The 25,671-nt window shown below is 39.4% G+C and overlaps 1 protein-coding gene across 1 annotated transcript; it reads left to right on the top strand.

Moving 5' to 3' along the window:
* Positions 1-1,652: 1,652 nt before the first annotated feature.
* LOC119235042 (uncharacterized protein CCDC198-like) lies at positions 1,653-18,832 on the top strand (the record flags this gene model as incomplete). The annotated part of the gene is made up of 5 exons (XM_037498080.2): positions 1,653-1,876; positions 4,318-4,400; positions 16,156-16,242; positions 17,527-17,628; positions 18,673-18,832. Coding segments are annotated over exons 1-5 (655 nt in total), but the record flags the coding sequence as incomplete, so codon positions are not given.
* Between the last annotated feature and the right edge of the window lie 6,839 nt (positions 18,833-25,671).

The raw sequence follows: 25,671 nt of genomic DNA, 5'->3' as shown, positions 1-25,671 counted from the left end.
GTGTCTGGCGATAGCTTGATAGCTCGTGCTGTCTTTCACCCCTGCTCCACCAGGGAGGCCTTTGTTTAAATTTTGCTGTGTACTATTCACTATGTACACAGCCATCCCTTCAACCAATTGCATGGTGTCCTGTGTGTCAGTGTCTGCTGAGGACCTCCTACTGCAGCAACATTTCCACTTTGACTCACCTCATTCAGAGGGAGCCACTGGCAGAACAAACTGCTTCCTTAGCCCAGGCTCCTTATATCTTACCAAGTTTGGGGCCAAGAGTGTGGATGACCTTGGGAGTCCATCAAAACTAATATAAGAATTATCAAATCACAATCTCATGAGCCAAGGTAATGTTTCCATCCAGGGGAAAATAAACAAGAAAGCAAAAACTGAGAGTTGATTCTTCTCACTGAATCAGATCATGAAATCCAGTTTTCAGTATAATTTCTTATTCATTTGTTAGTTTGCAATACTTCCCCTGTCCTTAGCAATACTTAAACTGATTGTATCCAAAAATAAATTGAGTTAGATATGGCTTAACTATTTAAATGTTTATAATTAAGCTAGTCTTTAGTTACAGTGGTGATTTTGCTTGCAGACGCTGTTAACATGCCTATGATTCTTGCTTACAGTCACTCCACCACAGAGAAAATGTGTATCAAATGCAAAGAGAGTAAACAGGAAGTTAAATTTAGATGTTTTTAAGATGACCTCTATTGACTATCAAGACTTTTCAAACCAAAGTCTAGTCATTTAGCCCTGGACTTTGCAAAAATGAAAAAAAGCTTCTTTGAACTTCTCAGTGGGAAATGATGAAAATATAAGTAATCTGTGGTCATGAACAATTAGCACTTGGAAGTGTGTATTTTAAGTATAAAAAAATTAAAAATCACCCTTAATCCCATCATTCAAATATCACAAGTCAACATTTCATTCTAATTTTTTCTCTATTTTTTTAAGACAGTAACTAGGCCCTTTGAAAGCTCAAGATTTATTTGTACCATTTATTCAAGACGTTTGTCCCCTACTCTCCAGGAAAATAATTTTCTATCATGTTCCTGTCTTTGTGACACATTCATGCCCTTCAAAGTCAACTGAAATTATTGACTGAAAAGTCAAATTACTTTAGCCTCTCTGCTGTTTGAAAGATAAATTTTTTAAATAAAATTAGAGATCAACAAAGCTCCCTATCATTAGCCTGCCCTTCCTTTTTCCAAAGGTGATTTAGGTATTCTCAGTTGATAGTTCTTACCAGATGGTACACCTCAAGGTATGTGCAGTGAAGGGTCAAGTTGAAGACATATCAGCTCTCCATCTGTTTTATGGCCTTCCTGGTGTTAGAGATTTGTTTAATGATCAATAGTGGTTTCTATTCCTACCACTGAATCTTTCAGAAGGTAGCATAACCAAGTCAATGTTTAACTGAATTCTTTTGGTCTGAACTGAAAGTAGGAGGTAACGGAAAGTCTCCATGGAAACCAGCCTCCCAGGAAGTGACCACTGGGGTTAGTATGTGTGAAACAGAGCTAGAAAGATGAAATGAAGGAAGTGACTGCTTTCAAAGTGGGGTATACGTAAGAAATACCTTGATTAAAACAAGCTACAGGAAAGGCCCTAAAATCACTTCCCTGATGGTTTCCCTTTGAAAGTGTTCAATGAGAAATGGGCCTGAATCATTCTAAGGCTCACCCTAGGGTGACCAAAGTAGCACCTTTCCAAAATAAAGAGGGAGAGACTGCCATGGCTGACCCTGTGGACTTTGCATTTAATCAGAATCTGGAAGAAAAGAGTTCGTTTTCGCTTGCAAGACTGCAGGACCGGAATAAAGCTTTGGAAGGGCAGCTGCCGCCACTACGAGATACCTGGTATGGAAGACACTCTGCAGGTAACCACGAGGCCCAGCATGAGATTTGTGTATTTGAGCTGAGGAGAGCTATTGATAGATTTACTTGCCTGTCTCCCTCATCTCCAAAAATATATTAAAAATAAATAATAAATAAATAAATAAAATGGCTATGAATGGGAAAAAAAGGAAAGTTTCTAAATCATTGAAAGGTGAGGGAACGTTTTTTTCAGTGGGAGACTGAATGTCTGTCCATTGTAAGTATTCTGGGTACATTGAAAAGGATGTGTAAACTGTGGGAAAGGGCTTTTCACCATTTCACTTAGAAGGGAAAATTTTCTTTGTGTCAGCTTAGCTTAGAGTGCTTTCAATGTATCTAGCAATGTGTGTACCTGGCCAAATGATGAATCTAGATTAAAATGTGATAATTTATGATAATGCCATGTTTCAGTTCAAAATTTAAATCATTCTCTCCAATACTGTTTCATGCATCAGGTTTGTTTTGAAAGCAGCACATTAGGAGTGGCCAATTCTAATGTGAATTTGAAAACCACCCCAAACAGAACTGATATAATACAGATGAGCTGAATGAGTCCCATATTCTTCACAGTCATCTGCAGAAATAAGAGACTTTCCCCATTATGATGGGAAGCTTTAAGTCTGAAGTGACTGTAAATTATCCTAGGATACTTCATAAAATACATAAAATGTTATATGACAGGAATGATGAAAATTAAATGGACATTCTAACTTGGAAAAAGAACATCCCTATATAATGTATATATAGAGATGTATATTTCACATCAAGAATCAGTGCAAAAGTAACTTCCTATTAATGGTCAACTTGACCAGAAAGTATTATGTTTTCTTTAACTATTTAGTAGCTCTTACTTAGAATGATTTTCATGGCTACTTGCCTTAGAACTGACCAACCTTTGATTCTACACAGGCAATTTTATGTTTTCCAACTTCCTGAGCATGTAAATGGGAATTTTCCTCTGAGTTTCACTCAGATTTCCATTTTTACCCAAGCCCTCTATCCAGAGTTTGAAGATTTTAGTAACTGAGTGGTGAAAGCAGAAAAGGTGAAAGCAGATACCCAGGCAGAAAATGTTCTTTTTTTTGAAATGACAAAATCACATTAAAAATAAATAGCAAAGGGATGATAAGCATTCTGACCACTATTTTCAAGGGACCCACATTCTGACTCCAGTTATACTAAATACCAAATTATATGACTTTGCACAAATTATTTCATTGATTTTCTTCACCTATAAATTAAGGATAAAAATACTCTCCTGACACAATGTTTGCCAATTTGGGAGAATCAAATAATTGGGTCATAGCACTCAAATCATAGTATAAAAATAAGTAGTCAGGCTGCTAAAAGAAATTTGCCAAAAATATTTACATTTTTAAATCCAACTTTTTGTTGTCATTGCTCATGCCTCTATCTTTCTCAATGAGTTGGCATCTCTTGAAAGAAAATTAGCAAAGTCCTTGAGGTGGCCATTCAATTGTCTTACAGATAGAAACAAAAAACATATAATTATCCAGGGTGTTTTCCATTTAGAATGCAAGAGGACTATACTACAGTCTACACACAGTCTAGAAATCAGAATGCTTCCAGATTGTTAAGAAGAAAGGACAAGAACTTCTCTTATGAAGCACTGGTCATGGCAGTAGCCCCAAGGATCCAGGATATTCAAGCTAAAAAATGAAATCCATAATGAATGGGTCTGTTGCGATTGTCTGCTTCCTAACAAGATTTAACTCTGTACTTCTGGCTTATTTCATCAGAAAAGATTATGAAGTTGTATTCTAGTGGCAACTGATGGGAATTTCTTTCCCAAGTTGGGGGGTTATGACTGGGAACATGCTTGCAGTGCATAGAACACTATTACACACTCATGTTCCATTTCTTTATCATCTTCCTCTCTCCACCTAATACCTATCCATCTATCTGTATTTTTCTTTTTAAAGATTTTTTTAAAGATTTATCTATTTATGCATATAAGAGCTGGGGTACAGGCCGGAGATGCGAGGGGTGAGAGGATTCACCAGAGACAGAGCAGGCAACAGAACAGGCAGATTGACAGATATACACTGCTGAGGGGAGCAGCGTGCGAGACAGGAGAGGTCTGCTGTGCCATGTGGGTAGCTCCCTGGCCAGGGATTCAACTCATGTTGCAGAGGCTGTGGATTGCTTCATAATGCAGTGCTTAACCCCTTGCACCACCAGGGAGGCCTCATCTATCTGTATTGTTCAGTTGAAAAAATTTATCTTCACTTTTTAAAACTACAAATTATCATTCATATTCATGTAGGGCCCTGTTTTATGTGTTTCATCTCCACATTCAACCTATAAGTCAGACACATGTAACTGAAAAGTCACAAAATTGTGTTAACAAAGCCTAATAAATAACAGTCAAGCTAATTTTGTTTTTAATGGTTTGTTCTTGTTTCTCCCTCTATTTTTCAAGTGCCCAGGGCCATCTATTTTGACATTCCACTGGAACAGGGAGAAACAAGTATTATTAAAAGGCATCCACCCCGAAGACTTCAAGTAAGATGAATTTAAAAGGCTTCCTAGGAATTTCTTGGACCTAATGGTAACATCCCTTTTTAACTATAATCACAAAAGAGGAATATTGGCAATGACCAGTTAATGAGAATGTTGTTAGAAAGAGTGTTGTCAATTACAAAGACCACATTTCCTTAGGATTTCCTTTTGTAATGATTTTACTTTTATGACCACCTCCAGAAGCAGGTAGTATTAAAGTCACAGACTGATGGGTCTCAAGAGACCTGATTCTTGCATGGATTAGTTGGGCAACTGTGGGGTCATCACTTGTAATAAACAATGACAACTACTCTCTAACTGCCACCTACTGGGTAACTGGATCTATGTCATTCATTTCATCCTCATGCCCCTCTGTGAGAAAGGCCATGTTATTTTTGTTTTATACATGGGAGTCAGAGAATTCTAAGCAATTTGCCCAAGGACAACAAAGGCCAATATTAACCTTCAGCATAGATGATCTCTACAGCCCTTCTATACCTAACTTTTACTGTTCTAAAAGTTAACTGGTTATTGAAATTGAGGACATTGGATGCCAAAGCAGAGAGCTTTAAATACATTCACATTAATAAATGTTTCATGAATTCCTTCTAGAGAACTATAAATTGTAAGAACTCTCATCCTAGGAAGGAAAAGAGGTCTGCATGGGTCCTTGAAAAAAATGAGCATCAGCTAAAAGTATGGTTTTTAGTTCTCTTGTGAGTAGGATCTATCACTGACATTTGAAAAAGCGAATTGGAGCCAAATCCCACCTGCTACACACTTCACCCCGTGGTGTGGACCAATCCCAGGGTATCTGAGCTCATTTGTTGGGGATTATTTCTGTTTCAGTGGGTTTTTATTTACCTGTCTTCTCTAGAAGCTCACAATCATTACTTGAAGTGATTAAATCCTGTGGTCACAAAAAGAGTATCTTTCCCCAAAATATCAGAAACCTCAAAATATGGTTTAAAGAAAAATATAATTCTATTAAATTGAAATGAATTTTTCAGTTTTTCAGCTTATCTTTAGCTAAACTGGATGGTTTTAAAAATGTATGTTTTATTCCTAAATCAACTATATTCTTTCAAAGGAGTATGTTTAGCATATGTTCCTGTGGAGACTCAGCTGAGTAACTTCAGTAGATGGTATTACTATAACCAATGAAAAATATTTGTGTAAAAATCTATAGTTCACAAAGTGCTTTTTATATCTATCAAGGCTGAATAAGCTAAAGTTAGGATCTGATTCTCTAAAATCAATCAAGCTCAAACGGAGTTTTGGTATTTCAGAATCAAAGACTGCAGCAGCACGTCCTAACTGACCACTTTAAAAATGAAGAATCAAGGAAAAATAAATTATTGGAGAGCAAAGAATATTTTCTATTCAGTCTTATATCTTCAGTCACTAACCCCTAATGTGTCCCTCACAAAGATTTGTGAATGAATAAGTGGTGAATGAATGGATGCATGAATGACAATGAGATCCATTACCACTGGTGAGGGGAGAATCACAGTGCACTTCCTACTATTGACCTGTAGCCACATTATATTGGCACTTTAGTTGACTAGTCAAAGTAACCAACATGATTCATTGTATATTGGAAGGTTTTATTGAATCTAAGAGTGGGTAAAGCTTGACCTTGGCAAGAGCTTAGAACCTCAAGCACAGAAGAATTCTTGTGTCTCCCCTAAGCTCTTCTCCAGGCATTTGCTTTATTCTCCCTGAAGATTTATTTTCCCTGCTCCTCAAGACCACAAGGTAAAATTTGGCCACCCTGAATTTGCCTCTTATTATTACAGTCGAATGGGTGGCCTGGCCTGGCCCTCTTGGCTGTAATCCCAAATTCCTGGAGGAAAGATCTTATTGGCCCCTCTTGCTTATGGTTCCAGTTTTGGTCCGATGAGCTATGACCTGGACATGCTCCTGCAGTGGCAATGCGGGCACAGAAGCACCACCGCTACCCCCACTCTAGATTCCGGAGGCAGCTCCCAGAGAAGAGGAAAATTGCTGGGAACTTGGCAGACACTCTCGAAGATATCAACTATAATTATCTTCACAAATGAGGCTCAGCGCATTTTCTACCACAAATGGGTTTTTGAGAGAATAATAAATGCTGGGTTCCCATGACATGCTAATTAATAGCCTAATCTCTGCCAAAAAAAAATTCTAAAAGTATTTTTAATTATTAAACCAAATCTAATTGCATCCTAAATAATTTGAGCAGCATATTTGGCGCGCTCCACTTCCTGAATATCTACTCCTCAAGGAAAGGGCAGGTCAGAAAGTATGGTTCTCTAACTTGGAACTGCTAAGATCTTAGGTTCCCTCTACCAGGGAACTCTTAATGAAATGAGCCTGTCCCGTGTTGGGAAATAAATTCTTATTGTCCCTTCTGGCCTTCTCATCCAAATTGTCTCAGGGCCAGCTTAAGATGGAGTAGTACTTCCCCCAGCCCTTAAATGGTGAGTTCTCAAATGATTTCCTCGGATGACTCCATCATCTCCAAAGATTTACTTAAATCCCGGGCCTCTCCAGTGGCGCAGCGGTTGAGCGCTGGGTTGAGAAGCTGCTGCCCACAGCCTCTGCAGCACTGGTTCGATCCCCGGCTGCTCCCCAGCCACCACCGGAGGAGGGTCTCACACGGCGCGCAGACCTCTCCTGCCGCCCGCTGCTCCCCTCAGCAGTGTACTTCGGTCCTTCTGCCTGCTCTGTTCCCCGCTCTGGCTCTGGTGAATTCTCTCACCCTCCCGCGCTTCTGACTGTACCCAGTGCTTGTATAAATAAATAAATCTTTAAAAAAAAAAAAGAGATTTACTTAAATCTCACCTTTCCTACAGAACCCTATATGTACAACCTGTTGGCAATTGCAACCCTCACCCTGGCATTCTTGATTTTCCTGATGTTTCACTATTTTTCTTTTCCCCAGAGCACTGATTTCCTACCCACCCCACCCCTGTACTAAAAATATAATCTTCAAATAGTAAGTGATTCCTATCTTTTGTCTTCACTAATATATCTAAGTGTATAGAACAGCACCTGGCACACAAATTGGTGATCAACAGGTATATGTTAAATAAATGTTGAATGAATAAGTACAGAAGGAAAAAGATGAGCACCAAGACTGCTGGGGAGACATAAGAGGGTGTTCTGACCTCCATGGCTGTTTTGGTTATTAACTAGTCAAAAATGTATTCCCTTTCCTTGTCTTTTCTACTCCGTTTTCTAGTATCTCCAGTTATCTTTTTCTGTATGGATTTGTGAGAGTTCTCTACATAGCTTAGATACAGTTTTTGGTTAGATATGTCGCAAATATCTTCTCTACACGATGGTTTGCCTTTTCATTTTGCTGATGTGTATGTGTGTGTATGTGTACAGAGATTTCTATTTTTGTTAATGTCAAATTTCTCAATCTTAATCTTTATATATTACTTGTATTTTGCCTAAGAAATGTTTGTCTTCCCCAAGGTCATAAAGATATTCTTTATTTCTTCCTAAAATTTATAATATTTAAGTTTCCACATATAAGTCTTAATCAGAAATTCATTTGTGTGCAGATGTGAAGTTGGAATATACTTTTACTTTCTTTCCATTTGATTAATCAATTGTCCCAGGGCTCTGTGGAACCATTCAGTCTTTCACCATGAATTTGAAATGTTCCTCTGTCATGTAGCCAATTTCCAGAGTTTCATGAGTTTGTTGCTGGACTCTTTTCTGCTGCATTGGTCTATTTGTGTATCTCCACAGGAATTTCACTGTCTTACATACTTTAGTATTTAAGTCTCAATGTGAAAATCCCCTCACCTCCATCTTCTTTTGCAGAGTTGTCTTTGCTGTTTATGATCTTTTCTTTGTCTAAGAAGCTTGGATCATCTTGTTAAGGTCCATGAAAAACCTTTCTAGCCCTCTGACTGCAGAGCATTCACAGAATAATTTGGAACATTGATAGATTCACAGTTGACTCTCCTAAACCATGAACATGGCATAAATCTTCATTTGCCCAGATATTCTTTTAGCTATTTCAATAATGTTTCATAACTTTTCCATTGGTTTGTTTCCAGGTATATACCTGTATCAATCAGGGTTCAACCAGAAAAACAGAACAGGTAGAAGGAGATAGATATAGAGAGTTATTGCAAAGACTTGACCTACATAATTATGAAGGTTGGCAAGGCAAGTCCATAGGGCAGGCCATCAGGAAAGGTAGACTGGAACTGTAGGATATGAACTGAAGCTACCATCCACAAGTGGAATTTCCTTTTCTTCAGGGAAGTTCAACTCTGCTCTCTAGTCTTTTCAATTGATTGAATCAGGGCTGAAGAGAGTATCTAAAATAATCTTCCTGACTTAAAGCCAACTGATTTTACAAAATAATTTCACAGCAACATCTTGATTAGTGTTTGGATAATTGGAGACTGTAGCCTACCCAACTTGACACATAAAACTGATTATCAAAATATCTTACGGGTTTTTTTTTTTTTTTCATCCTTTTATGAATGAGATTTTTTTGCCATTTAATTTTCTAAGTGATTATTATTGGGAAATTAAATAGCTATTGATTTTTGCATGTTGAATTTTGTGTTCCATAGCAGTGTTGAAATGCTTTGGTAATTCTAACTATCTATTAATTTTAGTCTTTCACCACAGACAAAATCTTTTATAAAGAAAAATGCTTTTTTCTCTACTCAATTTTGTTGCTTTGTTTATTTTCTTGACTCTTGCATTGGCTAGAATTTCCTTTGAAATATTGAATACAAGCAATGATATTGGGCACCCTTAATTTAAAGAGGGAGATACTTCTAGAATCTGAAAGAAAAGAGTCAGGTAGAGGAAGCTGCTTTGAGAGCATTAGTGGGATACAACAAACCCAGTGTGACCTTGCAGGGAGGAGGCAACTTGTTGACCTGATTCTCTTTCCTCTCTCAGATTCCTGCCAGGAATTCTTAGTGGCTGACCCAATGCGAAGCCAGAAGTAGGAGAAACTGTTTAGTCCTTAGAGGCAGAGAACAGGGTAGAGAAATGTGATAAGTGGCTCTGAGAAATAAGCTGATGATTGGGCCTCCCCGGTGGCGCAGCGGTTGAGCGCTGGGTTGCGAAGCTGCCCGCGGCCTCTGCGGCGCCGGTTCGATCCCCGGCTGCTCCCCGGCCACCAATAGAGGGTCCCACATGGCGCGCAGACCTCTCCTGCCGCCCGCTGCTCCCCTCAGCAGTGTACTTCGGTCCTTCTGCCTGCTCTGTTCCCCGCTCTGGCTCTGGTGAATTCTCTCACCCTCCCGCGCTTCTGACTGTACCCAGTGCTTGTATAAATAAATAAATCTTTAAAAAAAAAAAAGAGATTTACTTAAATCTCACCTTTCCTACAGAACCCTATATGTACAACCTGTTGGCAATTGCAACCCTCACCCTGGCATTCTTGATTTTCCTGATGTTTCACTATTTTTCTTTTCCCCAGAGCACTGATTTCCTACCCACCCCACCCCTGTACTAAAAATATAATCTTCAAATAGTAAGTGATTCCTATCTTTTGTCTTCACTAATATATCTAAGTGTATAGAACAGCACCTGGCACACAAATTGGTGATCAACAGGTATATGTTAAATAAATGTTGAATGAATAAGTACAGAAGGAAAAAGATGAGCACCAAGACTGCTGGGGAGACATAAGAGGGTGTTCTGACCTCCATGGCTGTTTTGGTTATTAACTAGTCAAAAATGTATTCCCTTTCCTTGTCTTTTCTACTCCATTTTCTAGTATCTCCAGTTATCTTTTTCTGTATGGATTTGTGAGAGTTCTCTACATAGCTTAGATACAGTTTTTGGTTAGATATGTCGCAAATATCTTCTCTACACGATGGTTTGCCTTTTCATTTTGCTGATGTGTATGTGTGTGTATGTGTACAGAGATTTCTATTTTTGTTAATGTCAAATTTCTCAATCTTAATCTTTATATATTACTTGTATTTTGCCTAAGAAATGTTTGTCTTCCCCAAGGTCATAAAGATATTCTTTATTTCTTCCTAAAATTTATAATATTTAAGTTTCCACATATAAGTCTTAATCAGAAATTCATTTGTGTGCAGATGTGAAGTTGGAATATACTTTTACTTTCTTTCCATTTGATTAATCAATTGTCCCAGGGCTCTGTGGAACCATTCAGTCTTTCACCATGAATTTGAAATGTTCCTCTGTCATGTAGCCAATTTCCAGAGTTTCATGAGTTTGTTGCTGGACTCTTTTCTGCTGCATTGGTCTATTTGTGTATCTCCACAGGAATTTCACTGTCTTACATACTTTAGTATTTAAGTCTCAATGTGAAAATCCCCTCACCTCCATCTTCTTTTGCAGAGTTGTCTTTGCTGTTTATGATCTTTTCTTTGTCTAAGAAGCTTGGATCATCTTGTTAAGGTCCATGAAAAACCTTTCTAGCCCTCTGACTGCAGAGCATTCACAGAATAATTTGGAACATTGATAGATTCACAGTTGACTCTCCTAAACCATGAACATGGCATAAATCTTCATTTGCCCAGATATTCTTTTAGCTATTTCAATAATGTTTCATAACTTTTCCATTGGTTTGTTTCCAGGTATATACCTGTATCAATCAGGGTTCAACCAGAAAAACAGAACAGGTAGAAGGAGATAGATATAGAGAGTTATTGCAAAGACTTGACCTACATAATTATGAAGGTTGGCAAGGCAAGTCCATAGGGCAGGCCATCAGGAAAGGTAGACTGGAACTGTAGGATATGAACTGAAGCTACCATCCACAAGTGGAATTTCCTTTTCTTCAGGGAAGTTCAACTCTGCTCTCTAGTCTTTTCAATTGATTGAATCAGGGCTGAAGAGAGTATCTAAAATAATCTTCCTGACTTAAAGCCAACTGATTTTACAAAATAATTTCACAGCAACATCTTGATTAGTGTTTGGATAATTGGAGACTGTAGCCTACCCAACTTGACACATAAAACTGATTATCAAAATATCTTACGGGTTTTTTTTTTTTTTCATCCTTTTATGAATGAGATTTTTTTGCCATTTAATTTTCTAAGTGATTATTATTGGGAAATTAAATAGCTATTGATTTTTGCATGTTGAATTTTGTGTTCCATAGCAGTGTTGAAATGCTTTGGTAATTCTAACTATCTATTAATTTTAGTCTTTCACCACAGACAAAATCTTTTATAAAGAAAAATGCTTTTTTCTCTACTCAATTTTGTTGCTTTGTTTATTTTCTTGACTCTTGCATTGGCTAGAATTTCCTTTGAAATATTGAATACAAGCAATGATATTGGGCACCCTTAATTTAAAGAGGGAGATACTTCTAGAATCTGAAAGAAAAGAGTCAGGTAGAGGAAGCTGCTTTGAGAGCATTAGTGGGATACAACAAACCCAGTGTGACCTTGCAGGGAGGAGGCAACTTGTTGACCTGATTCTCTTTCCTCTCTCAGATTCCTGCCAGGAATTCTTAGTGGCTGACCCAATGCGAAGCCAGAAGTAGGAGAAACTGTTTAGTCCTTAGAGGCAGAGAACAGGGTAGAGAAATGTGATAAGTGGCTCTGAGAAATAAGCTGATGATTGGGCCTCCCCGGTGGCGCAGCGGTTGAGCGCTGGGTTGCGAAGCTGCCCGCGGCCTCTGCGGCGCCGGTTCGATCCCCGGCTGCTCCCCGGCCACCAATAGAGGGTCCCACATGGCGCGCAGACCTCTCCTGCCGCCCGCTGCTCCCCTCAGCAGTGTACTTCGGTCCTTCTGCCTGCTCTGCTCCCCGCTCTGGCTCTGGTGAATTCTCTCACCCTCCCTCCCGCGCTTCTGACTGTACCCAGTGCATGTATAAACAAAACAAACAAATAAATGAATAAAAAAAAAAAAAAAAAGAAATAAGCTGAAGATAGCTGTCACAACACCATGTGTTAAATTATGGACAGTCCCTTTATTTCCAAGTGTGCTGAGAGTTTTTCTAAGGGCAAGTGTCAAATTTTATTGATTATGGATTTTCTTTTTAATCAGTTAATACAATGCATTACACTAATAGACTTTATGATGTCAAACCATGTTTCCCTGCCTGGCATAAATCCTACTTGGTCATGAGGTACATACTTAAGCACTTTGGTGAATATGCTTAGGCTTTTGTATCTACTTTTCATAAGTGAAGTTGTTCTGTAGTATTTCTCTACCATCTTTTTCTAGTTTTGCTCTCAAGGGTGTTCTAATTTTTATGAAATGACTTATTTATCTTTCTCTCTTTTCTATTCAACACTGTAACAGAGTAATTACCTATTTCTTAAAAGTTTCATAAAACAGGCCTATGAAACTATCTTTGTGGAAGTGATACATTTTCCTGCTAATTTGATTTATTTGTTGTCTCTTAGTTGATTTAGATATCTTATTTTTCCTGATTAAATTTGGTTCATTTTATTTATTATTTTTCAGAAAATTGTCCATTTAACCTTCAGAATTTATTGTTAGAAAGTCTTAGCTTCTTCATATTCAATATTTTTGTAATGACTCTAAAACCAATTTCCTAGCTTAGATTTTGATGCAGCTCTTTTATACAGGTAGAAAGAAGGAGAACAACCCATCCTCTTATTTCAAGCTGTGGACCTGGCTCTAGTTTCCCATTTATATGGAATATTTTTAGGTATTCTTCAACCTATAGAGACCACCAGACTATTAGCAGTGCTAAGTGCCTTCTGGATTAGCTTCCTCCAAGTCTGCTTGCATATTCTGTTTTCTGGCTCATGGAGTTGTTTATCTTTATTAAAGTGTGACATTGTCTTGCATTTTAGCTTTCATTGTTAGAGGTTTGGAACAAAAAATATTATTGAAATATGATCCCTTTGCAATACCTTGACCAGAAATTCCTTGACGGCTTATGAGTTCTTTGTCCAAGGCTGTCAACATTTCTACTTCCCTCCCAGAACTTTAAAGGACATACTCTTAAGTCATAGTGCCATCAAATTTTACAATTTCTCTAAGTTGCTCCTGCCCACCATTGTCTGCCTGCTAGGAGGCAAACACTACTACCTCAGGTTGGTGTGGATCACCAAGCTCCTGAGTTAAACTGGATAATCTCTTTTCCTCAATCTCCTGACACTTCCTCTGATTATCCTGCCATTTGTTTCATTTGAAATGTCAAATAACTCAAAATGCTTTACACAAATAATATATTTTTTATAACATGAAATGAAAAAAGGTGTCATTCTACCAATTTTCCAGTAATCCTTTCCATTTTGTCTCTGAGATAATGAACTGAGGCATCTTGCTTCCCACATGGGGAAAAGGAACATTGATGTGAACCCAGAAATCTGAGGCAATTTCATTTAATGGGTTTTTTTTTTTAAAGAATCCTATTTTCTAACAGTTTTTATTTTTTCTGCAGTGCTTCTCAGGCTAAGTGCAAATGATTTAGCTGAGGGATCTTTTTGTAGTGCTAGTTGCTGCCATCTAGTGCTTTTTTCATTTTTTTCCTTTTGGAGGAATAGTGATTCCCAGCTCCTAACAAAGGCCAGAAGGAAAACAGTTCTCTAGAGAGAGAACTTCAATATTTGTGGATTCCATCAGTGTCCCTCCATGAGCCCCAGTCTGTTATCTCTGTGCTCCTAACTGCTCTCTCCACATTCAAAATTGCTTTTCTGTAGTCTAATTTCCACACTGCAGCTGGAATTAGCTTTCTTTCTTTTTTATTTTTAATGTATATTTATTTCAGTTGGGGACATAGTCACATGGTTTAAAATGTAAAAGACAAAAATGGGGATTCAGTGCCAGCTCCTCCTACTTGTTCCTCTCCAGGTGTCCCTGACCCAGTCCCTGTTTTTATTTTGTAAACTCTCTGTGAAGGGCAAAATAAAGTAAGAAGAATAGAGATGATCTGACTGAAAGATATTTATTCTAAGGTAATAAAAGGTGAGGTGGTTCTTGTTTTTATAGCCTCCATGTTTTCTGAGATTTCAAATATCTTTCTTTTTAATCAAATGTCATTGTGTTACTGATTTGCTGGACATGTCAATGGCTGCCTATTACTGTTGGGAAGACCAGTGCCTTTAGAAAGTTCCTGCGTGAGCTGACCTCTACCTTCCCACCTCATTTTGAGTTTTCTTCATCTCTGAAATTCAACTAACTGACTTTTTGCAGTACCTGTAACATACCTTATTCTCTCCCACCTCAGGACTATTGTTTATGGTGTTCCCCCTACCTGGAACACCTTAGTCCCTAAAATTGCTCAACTTTTCAAGTTCTGCTGAAAAAAATTACTTTTTCAGAAAACTTTTATGAACTGTCCCCTTACCCCTTCCCTGTTATGTTTTCCAGCACATTAAACTAGGTGACTTAAGAGAAATGTATTGTCTCACAGTTCTGGAAGCAAAAAGCCCATGGTCAAGGTGCTGACAGAGTTGGTTTCTATTGATGCCTCTTTCTTGGGTTCTGGAGATTTGCTGGTAATTTCTGAAGTTCCTTGACTTGTTACAAGCATTACCCTAATCTCAGCTTTCATCTTCACACATTGTTCTCCCTATGTGCATGACTGTGTCCAAATTTCCCCTTTTTATGGGGACATCAGACATACTGGATTAAGGGTCCTTCTGTAAGCACTCTTATTTCCAAGTAAGGTCACAGACTGAGGTACAGAGGTTAAAAGTTCACCGTATGTGGATGGTTCACGGGATGGTAATAGGAGACATGGGGACTACACCTGAGGGGAGAAATCAAATATTGTACAAAAATGAACAACAATGTAAGAAAATAAAATGAGTTCACCATATGAATTAGGTGGAGACAAAATACAATAACATCTCCCATAGCCAAGGGGAGTCCTCCAATTATATACTGTCTTCCCTGCAGACTTTCTTCAAAACAGTGATCACAGTTTGTGTGATGATTAATAAAACAATCACACAAGCAGAAGTCTAGCTATGCCCCCACAGACTGTAAGTTCCTTAGGGACCAAGCCATTTTTGTTGATCATTGCACCTCTATGCCTGGCACAGAGCAGCCATTCAGTAAACACTCACTGACTGAACAAATGAAGACACTGTGACCTCCTAGCAGTCTCTCACCTTCTGTCAGAGTGAAAAGACCAGACATGGTCTACCAGACCTGGTCAGTAACTTCCCAGAGCTCCAGCTTTCAGAGCACTAAGTCATCTGAGGCAAGTACGACTGGAAGCAGATCTACTGGTTCATCAACTGCTGCCCAGGCTTATTGACCCCTTGAAGCTCCAACATGATCTTTCCACAAAGACAGGTCCTTGCTAGAAAAAGTCATGTCCAAGATTTGTTTGTACATTGTACTTTCATTTTAAATGTGCCTCATAAGCACCAGTGATTATTACTGAGGAGGCTGAAGAAGTTTCTCTGGAGATCTTAAAAATAGGTCACTTCCCTAAGGACCAGAGTGGTGCAGCTGGGTGTTTAAGGGATGAATAAAATGAAGTACCTTCTCATTGCCTCTTTCATCTCTAATATTCTAAGACCCTCACAATTTGATAACTTTGGACATGGTCCCTCGATGCAGACCATCTTTTAACCAGTATTTAGGTCAATAAGCCACTGTCAACAGTTGCACTAGCTCAATAATGAACCTCAAGTAGGTTGAAAAACCTTTTGCACAGAAATGATTATAAAACTGTTGAAATCACCTTTCCTGTGTGTTCTCAGGAATAAGTGCTGCTTTTGCAAAGTGTTAAGATAGTTTATTGTCTGGCTTTTGGGTTTCATCATCTCATGACATGAAGAATGCTGAATGTTCTTAATGTTGGACTTCCAGAAGCTTGAACCCCTTGACCTGCCACCAGTAATTACTTCTGAAAGACACCTGAGCCAGCAAGAAGCTGAGAGAACTCACAAAGCAAAGGTGAACTGCACTAATCATGACTGTGTGGGTGGGGGAGTGGGGGGTGGGGGTGTGCTGGCCACACAGGGTTGGGGCAAGTGGTCCTTCCCATGCACTCTCTGCACTGACTTCAAAGACAAACCAAACTATGCAGTCATTCAGGACCGCACTTTCCAAAGCTACCCATTCTCGACTGGGTCTGCCTCCAGCTGGCCATTACTCCTGCCTGTGGACCCTTCTTTGCTTCCTGGTGAAAACAGGAAACTGTAGATAAGAGAGAGGAATTTTACTTGCACATTGGTGATTCTAGAAGTTTTCAAATTTGTGAAAAATCCTGCGAAACTCTCGCTTTTCATTCTTCCCCACAGTTTAAAACTCTTTCCATTCACACTTCTCAAGGGAAGTCATATCTACTAGCTGTGCATAACTTACCATAACCACACCAAAAAGTAATCCTGGGGAGGGACTGCTATAGAGATTTTTCCTTTTACATACTTGTCACACCGCTGAGAAAACACTCCCCATGTAGACTTGAAACCTAAAGTAGGAATAGATTTTCAACTGGGTGACTGGCTGAGGTGGTGAAAGATGGCCAGATACATTCAAATCCTCAAAGCCACCCTGTTCATGATGCTGGCAGATGGACCCCTTCCTGCCGCTCCCATCAGTGAATACAGTCACCATCGGCAGGATAACGGAAATCACCCCACTCTCTCGGCTGCTGCATCCCTTCCTCCTCCTGGTCTCAGCAAGTGACAAGGGAGGGTATATTTGCCCCTGGATGCCTGTGTGATTCCACTGGTATCTATGATGACCCAGGGGGAGATCACCAAAATGCCAAATAATTGACTTTACATCCATCCTATAGCAGGGCTTATATTGGTATGAGGAAGTATGCACTATAAAAATAGGCTCCACTGAACTATTCAGTGACTCCCCTCAAATTCCACAGCCCTGCAGTTTGTTACTGGCAATCCAGAATACATTTTGGAGAAATAGTAATAAGAGGAAGCTCTGTGTGGTCAAAGTGAGATGTGGAAAGAGATTTCCATTCAAGGTCTGAGGAAGCCACAGGAGCCTGAAGAAGCACACTTGGCAGTCACAGCAAAGCGCTGCTCGCTCCAGGCACTAACAGCTGCGAGGCACTGACCGAGAACACCTGTGCCCGCCTTGATCCTGCAGAGACCTTGGTGGATGATGATTGAGGATTGATTAAGATCTCACTCTGTCCAAAAGGATTTCAAGTGTGAACTGCTGAGTCAATAACAAATTATCCCACACTGACGAGTTTGTCATCTTTCACAGCAGGGCCTGGAAAAGAAGGTGCAAACTCCAATGTATACTTCTGGGAAAAGACAATATTTACATAAGATGCAAATGCTGGAAATGAACCGTAAAAGACAAGAGGTAAATAGGAGGGAAGAATATTTACCAAATTTACTCCACAGTCACTGTTTTGGCACATAAATATAGTGAAGTGTTCATCTCCAGTCTTTTTAGCATTTTTAAATGGTTCTTGGAACTGGGGAAGCATCGGCACGATCCCTCCAGCTTCCAGTCCTGTTGAGTCTTGTCTCTTCTCAGTCCTCTCAAGGGTGTTTCTGTGTTTCAAGTCTCTTTTTTTCTTTTTTTAAACAGTTTTCTCCTAAGACATTCTGCTTCCAGCAGAAAAGTAGTGTTAGATCATTTTTCTTGGTCTAGGGAAAGAGTGAGGGATGAGTTCATCTTTACTATTATATCTATGCATTTCTTTACCATTACTGTCATAGAATTATCTTACAAGAAAGATCCCTTGTGCAGCCACTTTACAGTAATGTCTCCTGTAACTGTCCTAACCCAAATTCCTCACTCTAGTAAATAAGCCTAAAGTCACTGTCCGCTGAAATTCCAAATGTCAGCTAGCCTAGGGAGAACTACCAAGAAATATTTTTTTCCTTTTCAAAGATTTATTTTATGCATACAAGAGCTGGAGTGTAGGCCATTGGGGGTTTGAGGTATGTGTGAGAGGATTCACCAAAGAGAGTGGGGAGCAGAACAGGCCGATTGACTGAAATACACTGCTGAGGGGAGCGGCGGGTGAGGCAGGAGAGGTCTGCTGGGCATGAGGGTCACCTCCCTGGCCAGGGATTAAACTTGTGCTGTAGTGGCTGCTGATAGCGTCATAGTGCTAAGACTTAACCCCTTGCGCCACCAGGGAGGCCCTACAAAGAAATGTTTTTACAAAGCTCCTCATCTTAATGTTGCCATATCTTTTTGAGACAGGGGCCAATTCTCCTTTCTCCCAACAAGTCTGTGCATAAAGAAAGTTTACACACCATCTAATATGAACAAGAAACCCATGTTCTGATGTCCACCGATAAGTACACAACTTGCAAAGTGGCTGATCAGGTGACTGATTCTGGTGAAAATCACTCGGGGAAAACATTAACCATTTATAACTGATTTTTTCAGGCCCAAGTGGAGTCAAAGAAAAGTCTTCATAAGGAGTCTAGGACTAATAAACAAAAACCCAGGGAAAATAAAGCCAAGAAAACCCTTCAAAACATCCCAAGAAATGATGACGGTGACTTCATAACATTGTTGCCTGATGAAAGCTTGATTACAAGCCCAGGTGAGTCATGTAATTTTTTTTTAAAGATTTATTTATTTATTTATACAAGCACTGGGTTCAGTCAGAAGCGCGGGAAGGTGAGAGAATTCACCAGCGTCAGAGCAGGCAGACTGAGGAAGTACACTGCTGAGAGGAGCAGCGGGCGGCAGGAGAGGTCTGCGCGCCATGTGGGACCCTCACCCTGTGGCCAGGGATCGAACCGTAGCTGCAGAGGCTGCGGGCAGCTTTGCAACCCAGCGCTCAACCACTGTGCCACCGGGGAGGCCCTAGTCATGTAATTTTTAAGCAAAATGAATATTTCAAGTATTTTTAAAAATATCATCAAATAAACTTCAGGAAGAATAGCAAATAACTTAGGGTTCCTGTTGATAATTTACCTGTTGGAATATAATAAGCACATTGTCATTTTGGATTGCTGGGAGAAAAAGACAGAAGCTTACACATTCTGATAAGATGTCTTTCTTTTTAGACACTTACTACATCCATTATTGCAATCCTTGCTTCATCCCTAGGTAGGCAAAAGTTAAGAGTCTCATCTCATGGTTAAAGAGAATGAGGTACATGGAGACATATTAAACAGCAAATTGGGGCCTCCCTGGTGGCGCAGTGGTTGAGCGCTGGGTTGAGAAGCTGCCCGCAGCCTCTGCAGCTCCGGTTTGATCCCTGGCCACTGGGTGAGGGTCCCACATGGCCCTCAGACCTCTCCTGCCGCCCGCTGCTCCCCTCAGCAGTGTCCTTCGGTCCTTCTGCCTGCTCTGCTCCCCGCTCTGACTCTGGTGAATTCTCTCATCCTCCTGCGCTTCTGACTGTACCCAGTGCTTGTATAAACAAACAAACAAATAAATAAATAAAAATAAATCTTTAAAAAAATTAAAAAAAAATAAACAGCAAATTGGTATGAACCAGTTTGGTTCCAGCCTTCATCAGCACACCCAGCATGTCTATAGCTGAACCCAGCATCATTGTCTGCCCCAAGCTTGCTCCTGCTGCATCCACTGTCTCAGTGGGTGAGCCTCTAGCCTGTGTCACTCAGCCAGTAGCCCTGGGGCCATTCCAGCCCTCCTGCTCCTTCTTGTAGTTGGTCATTACAATGTCCTCAACATGTCATCTGGCGCTGAAATCTCCCCTCTCTTTCCCATTCCCAGTGCCATGTCATGTCATGCCAAGGCTACTGCTATAGCCTCCTGACTGTAGTCCTCCCTTAGTTTTACCCTCATTCCATCAATTCTTTGCTTGGTTTCCTCAGCCTCCAGACCATCAGCACCAGTATCACCTAGGGACTCGTTAGACTCCCAGTCAGAGCAACTGAATCAGAAACTTTAGAGTGGCGGGGGCGGACAGGGGTGGGGGGCTACAGTCTGAGTTAACAACACCTCCAGGTGATTCTGATACTCAACTTGGTAATCAAAGTGTTGTCCGCAGACAGTGGCATCTGTATCACCTGGAAGTTTATTAGAAATGCAGCATTTCAGGCCTCAGTCCAAACCTACTGAGTCAGAAGTGGTATTTAGCAAGATTCCAAGGCAATTCTCTTGCATAATAAAGTTCTAGAAGCACTATACTAATAGCAAAGCAATCTTAAAAAATGCAAATCTGACCACATCACACCACTCCTTAAAGTAAATCTTTCAGTGAGTCTCCATGAGCCTGAGAATACTCTAATCTCCTCACCAAAGCCAAATTACTGCCTACTTTGCTGGCTTCATTCCTCACCCTCTCTTGCCCAGATCCTGCACTCCAGCCAGGCCCAGCTTCTCTGTGATTTCCAAAGGACATCCATGTCTATAACCACCCATGGTATGTTGTCCCACCAATTAGTGTTCTGTTAAGTTTTCCATGTTCACAGTCCCTCAGAGCAAACCCACAGTTGCAAATGTACAATCCACGCAACATGGGGTTGCCAAATCCCCATGTTAGCAGGATGGATTCCTAAGAGCTCTACAGAAATGCTGGCCATGTCTTTGGAGGACTTAGATTTCTAAGACGCAAAATTGCCAAATACAAGAGACACTGCCCCTGCTCAGAGGAGCAAGATGCTGAATTAATAAGTTAATTAAATAAGAGAAGACTGAGTAATTGAAAATCTAGTTGGGACATCTATTTAACCTATACTCCAAGTCCCAGAATGAAATATATTGTGTAGTCACATAGATAAACAATTTTTACAATTAAAAAAATATTGGCAAAACAACCAAGTAAAGTGCCTCACTGGCATTAGACACTTACAGTCTCTGCGTGAAGGAATGCCAAGAAAACCCAATATTAGTAAAGTTTTTGGAAGCCACCCAAATCTGGAGGGGTCAGTGGAGACTGTGATATGAGGAGAATTGGATTTTTTGATCCCTCTTTTGTTTCAATTATAGCTTATTGAGCACTTACTTTAAGAAAGCTAGGCATGATGGTCCACCCTTGCCATACATGATCACATTTAGTCCTCACACTAACTTTAAGTTAGAAGTCACTATTAGCTACAGTGTGACAGAACCAGGACCAAGGTCAGGTCTTCCTGACTCTAAAGTGTGCACACACACTTTATTATTTCATCAGGACTCTGGGGACTTAGCTTTGTCCAGGACAACCTTGGGAAAGTGTGCAAATATAGAAGTTGTGATAACTTTTGTTGACTGCAAACAAAAAGCAACAGTTATTTTACTAATGAAATAGTAAAATTTGGAAAGTGCAATCTCATGGCAAGACACACATACACTTTCCCAGAATAAAAGCCGCATCCCCTTATATGACTTTTAATGGAGTCTTGCTGTGCAAAAGAGCCTCTTTCTTCCTGGTGCTGGGATAGAAAAGTGCTACTTCCTGTCAGAGACACAAGTCATGTTGGGTGCTATAGTCTACTGACTACCCATGTGTGGGAATTCTTCTAGCCTCCTGACTTCATTTAGGTAGGGTGTCTGTATATTAATTTTCACACTTAAGGAGCAGACTGCCCTCCAGAGCCTGTAGAATTCACCACTACAGTCAGCATATGCTGGAGCAATGATTCCCTTCTACCTGTTCCCAGATGGCATCTTTGATTTCTTGCTCTGTCCTCTAAAAGTAGTTCACTTTGCTGTCTCCTAAACTTGGAGTGTAGCCAAGATCACAGTCAGGTTCTGGTAATTAAGTTTCTGCTGTACCCAACTCTTAAGTTATATTTGCCCATTCTTGTTCCTTCTTCTAGAAGGTGGGGTGAGAGATTTAAGACTCTTGTGAGACAGAAGTTCGCTTTGCTTTCTGCAGCCTCTTTAAAATACAATCACCCATTCCTTACAGCTATTTTACATATATTTGCATAATAAATTACTTATGACTTACATAATGACATATAACTTACACTAAGTGAACACCACTCTTTTGGGTGTGCAATTTGATGAATTTTAAAATGTTTACATAGTAGCTCTTGCTCTTTCCAGAAACCACAGTTAAATATAGAGGTTAGAAAAAGCACTGGACTTGGAATCAATCCTTCATTTGAACCCAAAAGAACGTTTTCTAAATGTCAGCTCCATGTGAGCAAGGAACTTTTGTTGTTCTTAGAAAAGTGTGATTTGTAGTAACTCTCAGTAAATATTCACTATTCATTTGTCTGTATAGTTTATTCTATAGAAAGATCATAGCTGAATTCCAGTTATAGAACCTCTGTGAAGCTCAGTTACCACAGCTGTAAAATAGGAGCAAAGCATTGTCTACCTGTAGGACTTATGGAAAAATTCATCTGTGTTAAAGCATATGTAAAATATAAAGTTTCAAAAAATAAATAAAATGTGAGTTCCATATGAATGCTTGGAAATTGGACAAAACTGAAGAAAGGTAGAACTGATGTCTTATAGTGAAAATATCTGCTTCACAGTAAGAGTCTCCTGAATGCATCATTTGAATGTCACCTTCACAGTTCTGGTCTTATCTGGCTACCTGTACTACTATTAACAGCATTTTTCTTTAAAGTATCTTGCTTTCTTTTAAATTTAGCCTTGTCTGCCAAGTAATGTAAAAGTATGGGTTGGATACATAGTGGTGTGTGTTTTTCTAAAACAAATATCATAAAATACATAACCATCAAACATTTTTATGCTTTCTTTAATGTTTGTATTACCTAATTTCACTCCCTATTTTACCCCCATTGGTCTCTGTTGCTTTCCTCTTTCCCCAAATTACTTTTGAAGTAGAATATATTTCCCTGTCCTCTGCTCACCCAAAACCCATTTAGGTTTTAAAGGTTGTGTTTTCTTTCTTTTTTTCCCCCAAGTCTAGCAACCAGAGAGAACCAAACGGGGATTTATAAAAATGTAATAAGACCTGTAGCTCAGAAGTTCTCAAGCTTTAATGCTGTGTACACAGAACTTGTATATAATATTTTAAGAATGACTTAAGGGATTTCCAAGGATAAAACTGAACATGTGAATTTCACTTCACACACTAACTTTAGAACTGAATTATCCTAAAACCAAGACTGTTCTGGGACTTTAAGCTATTACCAATATTATATTACATCCTACCATTGACAAACATTCTCTTCCTGATTCAAAGCTCCTGTCAGCAAAAATTCTTGTTCTTAGTCTGATTGATGCCTCTAGTAGATCTTGGCTCATTTGCAGAGCAGAGATGATTGACACTCCGTTCTCAGTGAATGAAGCCTTTTCCAAGTCCAAATTACCAATACTTCCTGCCTCCCCAGATTTTTCTGATGTCTCACATAGTCATTCATTCATTTCTTTACTTACTCAACAGATGATTACTAGGCCAACTAGTTGTGGTTCCTAGCTTTGGAGTTTAGGTAATACTATAGACAATGAACAAAGTTCAATTTAGGGATAACTGGGAGACTTATTAATCTGGAAGCTTTCCTTGAGGAAGAGACGTTTAAGCTAAGACAGGAAGTAACTGGATGAAGGGAGCAGAAGTACATGTGAGTGGAAAGACCAGGGTGCTGAAACATTCAAAACTATACTTGATGACAGTGTGTGCAAAAGAGTAGGATGAAACCTAAGATATTCTGGATGGAGAAGAGAGATTCAATTAGAGTCTGGAGATGTCCACTAAGGACTTTGAACTCTAGCTTATGATCAGTGGGGAGCCATGAAAGAGCAGGGAAGAAACATTATCAGGTTTATATGTCTGTTTGTTTTTAATTTTGGTGGAGTAAGTAATTATAAAATGTAATACTTACATATGGGTATTATACAATGTACACAAATATATATGTAATTATATATCTTTTCTCCATTCTCCATTTATTTATTGAAGTATGATGAACAAATAGTAGTTTCAAGGGCACAATGTAATGATTCAATTTATGTTGTAAATGAATCACCACAACAAGTCATTGCCACATGTAGTTAGAATTTTTATGTGTTGAGGTCTTTTAAGATCTACTCTCTTAGCAACTTTCAAAAATGCAATAGAGCATTCATAACTATAGACTCTGCACTGTACATAACATCCCCAGGACTTACTTATTTTATGATGGGAAGTTAGTGCTTTTGATCCTTTTCACCTAATGTCACTCACTGCACCACACCTCTGGCAATCATCAATCTGTGGTTCCCTGTACCTGTAAACTTGGTTTTTTAGATTCCACATGTGCGTGAGATCATACAGCATGTGTCTTTCTCTGTCTTATTTCTTTTAGCATAAGAGGTTTAAATTTTTAAACATCACTCTATTTTTTTTCAATTTTATTTTTATATTCCCCATACAATTGCAATCCCCTTATTTTGACGCCAATCCTTCCTTCCCCACCCCCCTCACCCCCATAGTGTGTCTCTGGTTCATAGTTGTTTGTTGATTTTGATTTTTTCTTTCTTATAATTATTCTTTTCCTGATCTCTTATTTAGGTTTTCTAGATTCCTGCTATGAGTGAGACCATCCGGTATTTTTCTTTTTCTTTCTGGCTTATTTCGCTGAGCATGATCCCTTCCAGCTCCATCCATGTTGCTGCAAATTGCATGTGTTTATCTCTTTTGAATGCTGAGTAATATTCCATGGTGTATATGTACCACATCTTCTTGATCCAGTCATCTATTTTTGGGCATTTGGATTGTTTCCAAAGCTTAGCTATTGTAAACAGTGCTGCTATAAACATAGGGGTGCAGGTGCTCTTTGGAATGGATGTTTCTGTGTCCTTTGGGTAAATACTAGGAGTGGAATTGCTGGATCATATGGAACCTCTATCTTTATAGGTTGAGGAACCTCCACACAGCTTTCCATAGTGGTTGGACCAGTTTGCACTCCCATCAGCAGTGCAGGAGAGTTCCTTTTTCTCCACATCCTTGCCAACATTTGTTGTTGCTAGTTTTTTTAATATGTGCCATTCTCACTGGTGTGAGATGGTATCTCATGGTAGTTTTGATTTGCATTTCCTGATTGCAAGTGATAAACATCACTTTGTTTAAACAGTGGAGAACGGATGGGAAGAAAACACAAGACTGGGAAAACTGTTATAAGGAGACAGCAGTAGCACAAGTGAGAGATGGTGTTTTGACCAGGAGAGTATGGCGACAATGAGATCAAAAAGGAGGCAGATGTGAGATATTAGGAGACAGAACTGGGAGAAACTGGTGATGGTTATGATGTGGTTACATGAATAGAATGAGAAAACCAGGGGGAGTCTGGGGTTTCTCTTGAAGAAGTAGGCAGACAATAGGGCAAAGGTAGGACCATTTGCTGGGTTAGGGTTTCTGGGAAGAGAGATGGGTTTGTGAGAGAAAGAATTAAGTCTGGCATATGCCCAAGAGACATCAAGCTGGAGGAGTCCTGTTGTCCAAAAAGGGTGTTCTAGGTCAGAAGGGAAATTAGGAGTGCAGACATAAATTAGCTGTAGTTTTCTGTCACTGCTGTGTCAAAA

The sequence above is a fragment of the Talpa occidentalis genome, unplaced genomic scaffold, assembly GCF_014898055.3.
Source record: "Talpa occidentalis isolate TD23 unplaced genomic scaffold, MPIMG_talOcc4v2.1 talOcc4.832, whole genome shotgun sequence".
Lineage (NCBI taxonomy): Eukaryota > Metazoa > Chordata > Mammalia > Eulipotyphla > Talpidae > Talpa > Talpa occidentalis.
This window is presented reverse-complemented; position numbering and strand designations above follow the sequence as displayed.